This window comes from Giraffa tippelskirchi, chromosome 6 (assembly GCF_054371585.1).
Source record: "Giraffa tippelskirchi isolate mGirTip1 chromosome 6, T2T-mGirTip1v1.2.pri, whole genome shotgun sequence".
NCBI lineage: Eukaryota > Metazoa > Chordata > Mammalia > Artiodactyla > Giraffidae > Giraffa > Giraffa tippelskirchi.
Genome location: NC_137280.1, coordinates 27,302,944 through 27,315,515, shown reverse-complemented (window position 1 = coordinate 27,315,515; position 12,572 = coordinate 27,302,944). Strand labels below are relative to the sequence as shown.

Here is a 12,572-nt window from a genome sequence, read left to right as displayed (position 1 = left end):
CCATAAGAAGCAAGAATCCATGTAAAGAAAAAGAAGATCAGGCCATTTGATTATAAATTCATTTCAGCAAGTGCTGAAGCTTCTACCAAGCATTAAAGCCTTTGAAAGACTGAGACCTTGCCGTGGCTGACATGCAACATCAGGAGTAAATGCTAACAGACTATCACCCCTAGCCTAGATGGATTCAGCCTCACTTTTTACTTTTAAGGCGAAAAGATGAGGGACTCAGGAGCCATTACACTCTCTCTGTCAAAAGCCCATTTCTCTCTAGATACCTGGGCTTTTTGAGAAACATGTGAGTGCATCTATGGAGGGTCTTTAAACATAAAACACACTACCTTTTATGTTGCATTGGTTTGAAAGCGCATACTTAGAGACAGAAAATTTTATCAGATGGCTTGTGCCAAGATCACACGAAAAGGGCATATTACTTTATGTCGCTTAAAAAAAAAAAAAACAGTAATGTATGCTTTGTATAACAGGTATAAATCCAGAAAACTGAATATATAACAGAAGGACATATGGGATTTGTATGGGACAAGAACTAGATTCTAAATGACACTTGGATGATAGCTCACTTTAGGTTTTACCATTTGATCCCACTGCTAGTCTTTACATAAATGAAAATATACTTTGCATTTCTATTTTTAGTTATAAATATTTTTAGTTTTAAATGTTATGAATAAAAATGATTATGTCTTTAAGTATTCAAAAATTCAGAAAAAGAGAAGGCTTGATGTCTTAATTCAAATATGAGTCAAATGCAGAGTTATCTTAGGTTGATACTAAAGAATTATCTGTAATTTTTGTTCATTTTCAGTTTCTGTTATCTGGATAAAATTCTAATTGCTTCAAAGCCTTTGAACTTTCTGTTTTTTCTCCTTGGGAAATCATCCCCAAGATACCTTTTGGGCTTACTGCATTGCTTCATTCCAGTTTTCACCTGAATATCTTCCTTGACCATCCTATCTAAAGTAACTTTCTTCCACTCATCCTCCATTTGTTCTTTATATCTTTATTCTGTTTTTTTTTTTTTAAGCAGCACCCATTCACCAGATTATATATAGTTAGAATATTTCTCTAATCTTTCTTGCCCTCCTCTTTCTGTCAGTATATTCTATTTTTTGCTCAACAGAAAGAGAACATGGCATACAAGAGGTTTTCAATAAACATTTGTTCAATGAATGGATTTTAGCAGATAAGTTTGATAATTGCATAAAGTTTTATAGAGGTAGAACAACTGACCAACTTCCCAAGTCCAGGACCCGTGCTTTTTCAACTTCAGGCTTTCAAAGCATGGTGATATTCTTGTTCAGTTTACTTGCTTAGACCTTTACAAGCCATCTTGAAGCTACAAGACACTTGAGAATCCATAGAAAGAGGCATAGGTAAAACATACACAGTAGATTTTCATATTGTATAGGTAATTTTATTCTGAGAAAGAACAAATTCTCTCTATATATTTTACAGTTCAAATATAATCTTTGTTAATCTATTACAGAGTATTATACATAATGATTCTATTTCCCCTCCCTTCACTGGTTCAATGAATACTCAGTTGATAGCTTAGGCCAAGTGAGCATCCAACAATTGAAACCAAATGAAAGCAGTGACCTACATTTCTAGTGATTTCCATCTCAAATATAATTGTTTGAGTTTCACAGTTCTTATTACTGCTATCAACACTTTTATTTTTTTTCTGTCAGAGTAGAACAAAATAAAATGTTCATTATTTTTTCTAAAAAGTTGACATATTGAAATTAAACTGTTGTCTTGAAAGCAGCCACATTAGACATGATATGCAAGTTGTATTTATAATTAAAACGGTCAGATACTGAACAAGGTAGTTCACAAATTTAACTAGCCTGTATAAGAAAACAATATTTAATATTCTTGTGCAAATCTGTCTCATCAAGTAGTTTTTAGGTAAATTATAATAAAGCACAATAATGTTTTTATAAGAATTGGACTTTGAACAGAGGTAAACTTGAAAAATTTGCTGAAGATTGAACTTTATCTTCCAAATTTGACCTTATTACGCTTCAGATTTCTTAAAATTTTTAGTCTCAAAACTCCAGACTCTCTTCTCTCAGATTCTGTGATTTGAATAAGCCCCTGTAGCCACTAATAGCTCTGACAATATATGCCCTGAGGCATAAGTATTTCTGTTAGTGGGAGGTATCTTTTGAAAAACACCTGAACATGCCACTTACCTCCCTTAGGCAGAGGTGTTTAATTAGCTGCTTATCCCATCACTCTTATCAAGCTTTGTTTTTTTCAAGTCCTTTAGAGACCCGAAAAGAACTATTTCTGCCTGTATTGGATCCATGGCAACGCTTGTCCCCACTGTCTTATTCAGTGGAAAGAAACAGATGAAGAAATACATATAGTATCTGAATCTTCATTTATTGATTCACTCATCCATTCAACCATGAAAAAGTTATTAAATATAATAATGAATAACATTGATGAATATTTGTATGAAGTACTATTAAGCATTATCTCATTTAATATTGACACCAACACCAGGAGGTAGATAAGAATATTATCTTTTACAGATAGATAGTGAAACCCCTAGGGTTTAGAGACAAAAAAAATAATTAATATTTGTACCCAAGCTGCTTGATTCTAAAATCTGTTCTCTTAATCTATATGTTACATTGAATAATACTGATTAGAAGGTATTAGAAATATACAGTACATTCTTTTTAGAATAGAAAAGAAATATTAGGATAAGTAATATACAAAGGATATAAAACTTTGTAAAACATTATTATGTGGTAATGCACATCTGGGAACTCACTTATAATGTATTTTCTTGGTAAAAATAAAAACAAGTGCTGCTGCCGTGGCTAAGTCACTTCAGTCGTGTCCGACTCTGTGCAACCCCATAGATGGCAGCCCACCAGGCTCCCCCATTCCTGAGACTCTCCAGGCAAGAATACTGGAGTGGGTTGCCATTTCCTTCTCCAATAAGTAAAGTAGAATTAAATATAGCTTCTTTAGAAAAATACTAGTACAAAAGAATGATGCAGGAATGGTAAAAAAGTAACTTTACATAATCATGAGATTTATACAGATAGACAGTCACTCAGTAATTTATTTAACAAACATTTATTTAGTTTACCAAGTATTAGAGAGATCTTTTCAAGAAAATTGGAGCTATCAAGGGAATATTTCATATAAGGATGGGTACAATAAAGGGCAGAAACCATAAGGATCTAACAGAAGCAAAAGAGATTGAGAAGAGGTAGCAAGAATACACAGAAGAACTGTACAAAAAAGGTCTTGATGACCTGGATAAACATGATAATGTGGTCACTCACCTAGAGTCAGACATCCTGTAGTGTAAAGTCAAGTGGGCCTTAGGAAGCATTACTACAAACAAGGCTAGTGGTGATAGAATTCCAGGTGACATATTTAAAATTTTAAAAGATAATGCTGTTAAAGTGCTGCACTCAATATGTCACAAACTTGGAAAACTCAGCGTGACCACAGGACTGGAAAAAGTTAGTTTTCATTCCAATCCCAGAGAAGGACAACGACAAAGAATGTTCAACTATCCTGCAATTGCACTCATTTCACATGCTAGCAAACAGTGCTCAAAGTCCTTCAAGCTAGGCTTCAGCAGCACATGAACTGAGAATTTCCAGATGTACAAGCTGGGTTTGGAAAAGGGAAAAGAACCAGAGATCAAATAGCTAACAGTCATTGCATCATAGAGAAAGCGACTAAATTCCAGATAAATGTCTGCTTCCTTGACTACATTAAAGTCTTTGACTGTAGATAACAGCAAACCGTGGCAATTCTTCAAGATTTGGGAATGCCAGACCACCTTACCTGTCTCCTGAGAAACCTGTATGCAGGTCAAGAAGCAACAGTTAAAGCCAGACATGGAACAACTGACTGGTTCAAAATTGGGAATGGAGTACATCAAGGTTTTATATTGTTACCCTGCTTATTTAACTTATATGCAGAGTACATCATGCAAAATGCTGGGTTAGATGAATCACAAGTTGGAACCAAGATTGCTAGGAGAAATATCAACAACCTCAAGCATTCCAACTCTGTGCAACCCCATGGAATATAGCCCGCCAGGTTTCTCTGTTCATCGAGATTCTCCAGGCAAGAATACTGAAGTGGGATGCCACGCCCTCCTCCAGGGGATCTTAACAACCCAGGGATCGAACCCAGGTCTCCTGCATTGCAGGTGGATTCTTTACTGTCTGAGCCACCAAAGAAGCCCCAAACATACAGAAGATACCCTTCTAGTGGCAGAAAGGGAAGAGGAGCTAAAGAGTATTCTGATGCGAGTGAAAAAGCTGGCTTTAAACTTAACATTCAGAAAACTAAAATCGTGGCATCCGGTCCCATCACTTCATGGCTAAAAGTTGGGGAAAATGTGGAAACAGTCACAGACTTTATTTTCTTGGGCTCCAAAATCACTGTGGATGGTGACTGCAGCCATGAAATTAAAAGATACTTCCTCCTTGGAAGGAAAGCTATGACAAACCTAGACAACATATTAAAAAGCAGAGACAAAGTCTGTATACTCAGAGGTACGGTTTTTGCAGTAGTCATGTATGGATGAGAGCGTTAGACCATAAAAAAGAATGAGCACCGAAGAATTGATGCTTTCAAACTGTGGTGCTGGAGAAGACTCTTGAGAGTCCCTTGGACAGCCAGGAGATCAAACCAGTCAATCCTAAACGAAATCAACCCTGAATATTCATTGGAACAACTGAAGCTCCAATACTTTGGTCACCTGATGTGAAGAGTCAGCTCATTGGAAAAGACCCTGATCCTGGGAAAGATGGGAGGCAGGAGGAGAAGGGGACCAAGAGGATGAGATGATTGGATAGCATCATTGACTCAAAGGGCATGAGTTTGAACAGACTCCGAAAATAGTGAAGGGCAGGGAAGCCTGGCATGCTGCAGTCCACAGAGTTGCAAAGAGTCGGACATGACTTAGCGTCTGAACAATAACAATAAAGTGCCAGGCACTATTCTAGGCACTGGCCACATAGCTTTGAATAAGAGGGTAAGGTCTCTGCCCTTAGGGAGGTTACTTTTGTTTCAGATAGTGGTAAATGCTATGGAGCAAAAGAAAGCAGAGGCTGGAGGTTAGAGGAAGACATCCAGAGCATGCTGCTGTTTTAAATCTAAATGAGATGAATGAAGAGGGGTAGGATATATGAAAGTCAGAGGTACGCAAGCCACAACAATAATCTCAGGTGTCAAGAACAGAGTGAATGATGGCAAGAATGACAGAAGAATGGGGAGAGGCAGAGCAGAGGCCAAGTCATATGGAGCCTCAAAGGCTGGGAGAGTTAGAATTGTTCTAAGTCATGTGGAAATTCATTGAGCTGTAGAAAGATACAATCTCAGTTTCTGGAAAATCACTGTGGCTAATATAAGGGATGGGGGTGGTATAGAAGCAGTAAGACTGAATAGAAGCCTATTGCAGAAGTGGAGGAAAAGTTAATGTTGATTTAGATTGGGAGATCATGATCAGTGATGAGAACTGGTAAACTTTTGGATATATTTTTAAGATAGAATTGACATAGTTTGCTGATAGGCTGAATATAGATGTGCATGTGAATTTGAAAAGAAAGATGAATTGAGTTCTAGATTTTTGGCTTAAGAATTAGGTGGTAATATTTACTGAGAGGGCAAATAGTATAGATCAGGGAGAATTTCAAAAATATTGATTTGGACATGTGAATTTTGAGATATTGAATTGACATATTATTGTAGAATTCTGGGTAGAAGTTATGGCTAGAGATAAATGTTTAGTAGTCATAGTATATGGCTTCCCTGGTGCCTCAGACAGTAAAGAATCTGCCTGCAATGCCAGAGACCTGGGTTCGATGCCTGGGCTGAGAAGATCCCATGGAAAAAGAAATGGCTACCCATTCCAGTTTTCTTTCCTGGAGAATCCCCACAGACAGAGGAGCCTGACAAGCTACAGTCCATGGGATTCCAAAGAGTTAGACACTACTGAGCAACTAACACTGGAGTCATAGTATATAGATGACATGGTAATAGATGCTATTACAGAACAGCGATGGTTAAAAAGAGATGAGAAGATGGTATAGATCACAGAGAGATATAGCATTTGAATTGAAAGGATCAGAAAGAGGATAAGCTAAAAATTTCTTTAAAAATACTTTATCACACTGATTTAAAAGTTTGAAAATGTAAAAAAAAGTTTGTAGCATTCTTTCGAGTAATTACCCTAGATTTTTTGCATTCAGTTTTAGAAGTGGCACAAAGTTGTATAATTACCTTTAAAAATTATTACAAAAATATATTCTGATCTTTCATCATTAGAGCCAGATTAGGACACATGTCTAAGGATCCTAGTGCCATTAGAACATAAAATAACAATAGTTGTAGCAAAAGGAAATATAATATACTGACTTCTTACTGTTTCAAGCAGTGTGTAAGCTTCTTTACGTACATTGTTATTGTTTAGTTGCTAAGTTGTAACTGAATCTTTTGAGACTCCTCTGTACATGGGATTTCTCAGGCAAGAATACTGGAGTGAGTTGCCATTTCATTCTCCAGGGATTTTTCCCGACCCATGCTTTGAACCTGTTTCTCTTGCATTGGCGGATGGATTCTTTACCACTGGGCCCCAGAGAAGCCCCTTTATGTAGATTATAATATCTATTTACATTCCACAAAAGCCCCTTGGAAACAATTGCATTATCTTTTAACAGACAAAGCATCTGAGTTTCAGAGAGTTCAAGGACATGTCCAACATTACACAGTATTTAAAACTGTTAAGTTTGGTCATTCCCAGAGTCAATCTCATACTAACAGCAGTGTAAAAATTTTGCTTTAAGATCGGTACCTTTAAAAAGTGTTGAAAGTCTTTACTGTCTTCAGAGCAAGTCTCCATATGTATTCTTTCCTGTAGTAGTTGTACTGGCAATAACCAGACTATCACCATATTGAGTATTTTCTTTATACTGAACGACATGAATGTGGAGCCATACTACCAGTGTTCAAACTCCATCTTCATCTCTGGCTAGCTATGTGATCTTGAGAAAGTTATTTAAACTGTTAGTGCCTCCATTTTCTCAGCTGTAAAATGAGGAAGATATTTATTCATATATTGTTGGATTGTTGGGAAGCTTTAATAAGTTAAAATATGTAAAAGTGTTTAGAAGAGTACTGGTATGTAGGCTCTGTATAAATGTTATAATCATAAAATAATTGTAATCATCATTATTATTACTCTAAAGGGATTTTATTACTACTCAAAAGATACATGAAGAGAAAATAATAAATATAAAATAATTCTTCAAAAATTCTTTATGTACATATGAACAATTTTTAACTTGTATCAATGAACATTTTAGTAATATACAAATAATATGCTATTATTGAGTTAATTATAGAATGACTTTAGATATGCTATTGCCAGGATATCCTTTAATGTTGGCTAATTCTTTTTTTTTGTATTATAGGAAGTTTTTGTGCTATAGGAAGACAATTTTCATGGTTCTTTTAAGTTTTAAAGCATAATATGATTTGATTATTTTTGCAAGTCTAGTATCTGTTTATGTTATTGCTGACCTTTTCACTTATTTTAATCCTTTGCATTAGAATTAACTGCCTCTCATGGATTGCTTTACTTTCAGTGCCCTGTGGTGGAATTTTAACTAAGCGCAAAGGGACTATTTTGTCTCCTGGATACCCTGAGCCTTATGACAACAATCTGAATTGTGTGTGGAAGATCACAGTGCCTGAGGGAGCTGGCATTCAAGTAAGAATATTTAAATTTTTCTTCTTTTCATTGTATATTTGAAGTAAATCTTTTCAGAGATGACAGGAAGCACGTAATTTCTAGAATTTCAGCCAATGCTTTTGACTCGCATAGCTGAATTTAAAAAAAGATGTGTGTGTTCAATCACTCAGTTGAGTCTGATCCTTTGTGACCCTGTGGACTGTAGCCCACTAGGGTCCTCTATCCATGGAATTGTCCAGGCAAGAATACTGGAGTGGGTTGCCATATCCTCCTCCAGGGGATCTTCCTGACCCAGAGATTGAACCCACATCCCTTGTGCCTCCTGCATTGCAAGTGGATTCTTTACCTGCAGAGCCATCAGGGAAGCCCTATGGAAAGATACTTACCATAATTTTTTTTCGCCTGCAAGTAACAGAAAACCAATTCATGACTGCATAAGCAATAAGAAAAATATGTTGCTCTACATAACATTGCATCTTTGAGTAAGATGGTTTAAGCATTGTGTATTGCAAAGGTTCATTTGTATCATTCCTGACCCAGGTTTTTTTTCATCTCTGTCCTGCAATAGTTAGCATATTGGCTTAGTTCTTGGACTTCCTCTCTAATGGTCTTGAGATAGCTATAAAATCTCTAGGCATGACAGTATTTTTCAGCAATGGTCAATAGATGGAATGGAATGTTTCTATGTTATGTACTTTTATAATGACTGAGAACTTTTCACAAACTTTCCAGTAGATTTTCCATTCTCTCCTGTTGACCAAATTTCAATCATATCCATTCCTAAGCCATTCACTGGGCAATAGCAAAAGATTTACTATGATTTGGCTTTGAAAAAATCAAGATTAGTTGTCTGGATCTGGCAAGAGTCTTATCCTTCTCTGATGTACACCGCTCTCACTCAGTTGAACAAAATTTTTCTCTGTCAGCAAGGAAGAAGAATGCTCTTCTACAGACAGTCAGTACCTACAATATCTACCATATTACTTCAATTGTGACCATTTTGTATGGGGAGCACTTTGACCAGCTACTCTGTTTGAGAAGAAAATTGTTTCAGGGCAAGTAGATAGCCTTTTACTGCTTTTACTGTCAGTGTTTATCCTTTATCCCGTGGAACATAATTAAACTTCACAGAATATTACACAGACTGTATTTCATGTGTGGATGTGAGAGTTGGACCATAAAGAAACCTGAGCACCAAATAATTGATGCTTTTGAACTCTGGTGTTGGAGAAGATTCCAGAGAGTCCTTGGGAGAGCAAGGATATCAAACCAGTCAATCCTAAAGGAAATCAGTCCTGAATATTCATTGGAAGGACTGATGGCTGAAGCTGAAGTTCCAAAACTGTGGCCACTTAATGCGAAGAGCTGACTCAGAAAAGACCCTGATACTGGAAAAGACAGAAGGCAGGAGGAGATGAGGACGACAGAGGATGAGATGGTTGGATGGCATCACTCAATGGACATGAGTCCGAGCAAATCTGGGAGATTGTGAAGGACAGGGAAGTCTGGTGTGCTGCAGTTCATGGGTCACAAAAACTAGGACACAACTGAATGTCTAAACTGAACTGAACTGATAGTTCATAAAAATAACTTGCCGTTCTCCAATTGAGTCATAGGGTTTTCCTTTAGAAACTTGAGATACGTATATCAGTCATGGAAAAAATAGCCAACACATGATTTATTAAAACTGAACTTAGAAATATAATTTTCAATAAAAAGTAAAATTTTCAATTTAACTTGATAACTTTTCAAAAAATTTAAAAAAATACTTAACAGATATCAGATGTTAAATAGGTCAGTAAATCAATGAGAAAACTTGAAATGTACTTTTTCAGTGTTTTAAAAATATTAGCAATCAAAATACTGCTTATAGTCTGGCTAGTTGTGCTATTATTTTATGGTCAACTTTTAAAATTTGAAAATATCCAATCCACTCTATCCTATTATTGGTAGAATTAGCAAAGATTTGAGGGTCATCCATGTTCCAGACTGCATAGGCAATCTGAAATGGGCTGATACCTTTAAAATCTTCATGGAACATTTACTGTATCATCTGGTTATACATTTATGAGAATTATATTAGAGCATCTATATATTGACATCAGCTTGTCCATTTTTATCTCATCTTAAAATAATAAAATCCCTGGCATTTTCCCTCTAGTTCTCACCCCCTGTTCCCAATTCCCTGTGATGTTGCTTCAGCGTCCAGTGCTCTATTTGAGTCACTCTTATAATGATCACTGAGGAACATGCCATTAAATCCATTGAATTGCTCATCTTACTTATTTTGTTAGCAACATTCTGTCCTGTCCATTCTCCCCTCACTCTTAAGATATCTTTCCCCTCCATTCTACCTAATACTCTCTTGAATTTTTTTTGTTTTCTACATTTATAGTTGTTGCTTCTACATCTAGGAACATGATCTCCTCTTCTTCAATTCATCAAATATGGTGTTTGTGAGAGTCCATCTCACATGGCACCTTTCTCTGTGCCACGTTGCCTACTTTCCTAGCTTCAGTTACCATTATTTGCTGATGCTGAATCATAGTAGATAATTAGAAAACATATTTTTAAATGAAAGATTGAATAAATGATTTCCAAACCTAATATTTAACCCATACCTTTCACCTAAGCTTGACATTTATCTAACTGCCCACTGAACATTTTCAGCTAAATTTTTTGCATCTCTCTTTTATATGTGTGTGTGTGTGTGTGTGTGTGTGTGTGTGTGTGTGTGTATGTGTGTGTGTGTGTGTTTGTATTTATTCATTTTGGCTGTGCTGAGTTGTCATTGCTGTGAACAGGCTTTCTCTAGTTGCAACGAGTGGGAGCTACTCTCTAGTTTTAGTACATAGGCTTCTCATTGGAGTGGTTTCTCTTGTGGAGCATGGACTCTAGGGTACATGGGATTCAGTTGTAGTGCATGAGCTTAGTTGCCCTGCAGCATGTGGGATCGACCTGGTGTCCCCACATTGCAAGGCAGATTCTTAATCACTGGACCACCAGGGAAGCCCCTAAACTTCTTACACCTCTAATTCAACCGGTCAAAACTGACTTCATGACTTTTTTCTCAAAGTTGTGAATCTTCCCCATTTTGCTCTCTCAGAATGAACCCCTCATGCATTCAGTTGCACAAGCCAAAAACCTTGATGATTTTTTTTCTGTGTCCAAGTGCACAAAGAACTATATCAGTTCTGTCTTTCACAGACCTCTCAAAGTCTATTTTCTCCATCCACACTTTTACCACTCAAGATTAGGTGGCCATCATCCCTGTTCCAGGTTCCTATTCTCCTCCAATCTATTCCTCACAGGGCAAAGAGAGTAACTTTCTAAAAATAATAATCTAATGCTCAAAGTTTCCTGCTTTACAATACCTCGATTTCCCCCTCTATCCTGAACTCCTTGACACAGCTGATTATGCCTCTGTGCTTTGTCCTCATTTCTTGCCTCTATTTCACTTCTTTATAGAAACCTGACTCTCTCTTGCCTCTGGACCTTTGTGAATGTTGTTGCTTCTACTGCCAACACACTCCATCATCCCTTTTATTTGGTTTATTCTTACTCATTATTTCTGTCTCACCTTAAAAACAGTTCCTGTGGAAGACCATTCATGAACTTGAAGCAATGTTAAGCCTTCTTGCTATATGCTCTCATTGATCCCTGTAATATCCTTATATCATAATACCCATCACATGTTACTGTTTTGATTTGTGTGCTCGGTTACACAGTCCTGTTTGCTCTTTGTGACCCCGTGGACTGTAGCACACCAGGCTTCTCTGTCCATAGGATTTTCCAGACAAGAATACTGGAGTGGGTTACCATTTGTATTTACTTAATTACCTGTAAGTTCATGGGGTAAGTAACTAAATCTTTTCTGACAGCTAGCACAGAGCCTAGCAGTCTGTGCTCAGTAATTATTTTTCAAATAAACCAATGACTATTTCCAAAAGCAGTGAAGTTTTAGGTCACTTTAAGGAGTTAACATAGAATAATGGACTATTATGATATCTGAAGATAACTTTATGTTCTATATCACTGTCCTGGCAAACACTGTTCACAACTAGAAACTTTGCATCAATGATGCTATAAGATCTTTCACTGAAGTAGCATTTTATTTAATGATTGTACCTTAGAAAACAAAATTTAAGTTTAATAGAGTATTGATGAAAATTACAGATTGTGAAGCATATTTTAATGTAAATACTTTCTATAACTACAACGTGCTTTTTCCTAATTAACCTCTTATATGTTTGCTAATTTTATATGTCCTTGGAGAAGGAAATGGCAACCTGCTCCAGTATTCTTGCCTGGAAAATCCAATGGACAAAGGAGCACGGTGGGCTACAGTCCATGGGGTGGCAAAGAGTCACACATGACTGAGAGACTGAGCACAGTTTTAGATGTATCACTAGATCTTAGAAAATTATAACACACACACCCATAACATAGGACATATTTGAAATTTCACTAAATTCACCTAAAAGCAACCTGGCTAGTACACCAGATTTAAAGTAATGTTTATTATCTTTTATTCTTTTGGGCTAAACATATGTGCAAATAAAGATTTATATGAATATTCAATAAATCATATATGAAATCAGATAACCATTGGTAGAAGGAAGAAATATTTGGAATGCTGAAAAAGTTACAAATAAGATAGAATGATTGAGCATTTTGGGGAAATAACCTCAACAAATAGACTAACTTATTATGTTTCTATTACATGAGTGAGAGGAGTATATTCATTTTTTTTTTCTGTATATTTTAGCAAGGTATATTGGAGGGAGAATTCCAAAGGAGATACAATTAATAG

The 12,572-nt window shown here is 36.3% G+C and overlaps 1 protein-coding gene across 4 annotated transcripts in view; it reads left to right on the top strand.

Moving 5' to 3' along the window:
• The window catches only part of CSMD3 (CUB and Sushi multiple domains 3), a 1,311,921-nt gene that overhangs the window by 1,127,383 nt on the left and 171,966 nt on the right, over positions 1-12,572 (top strand). For all 4 annotated transcript variants that reach the window (XM_081504393.1, XM_081504396.1, XM_081504395.1 and 1 more), the window contains one exon: positions 7,653-7,777. In XM_081504393.1, the coding sequence (XP_081360519.1) occupies positions 7,653-7,777 (125 nt within the window). The remainder of the gene's footprint in view (positions 1-7,652; positions 7,778-12,572) is intronic.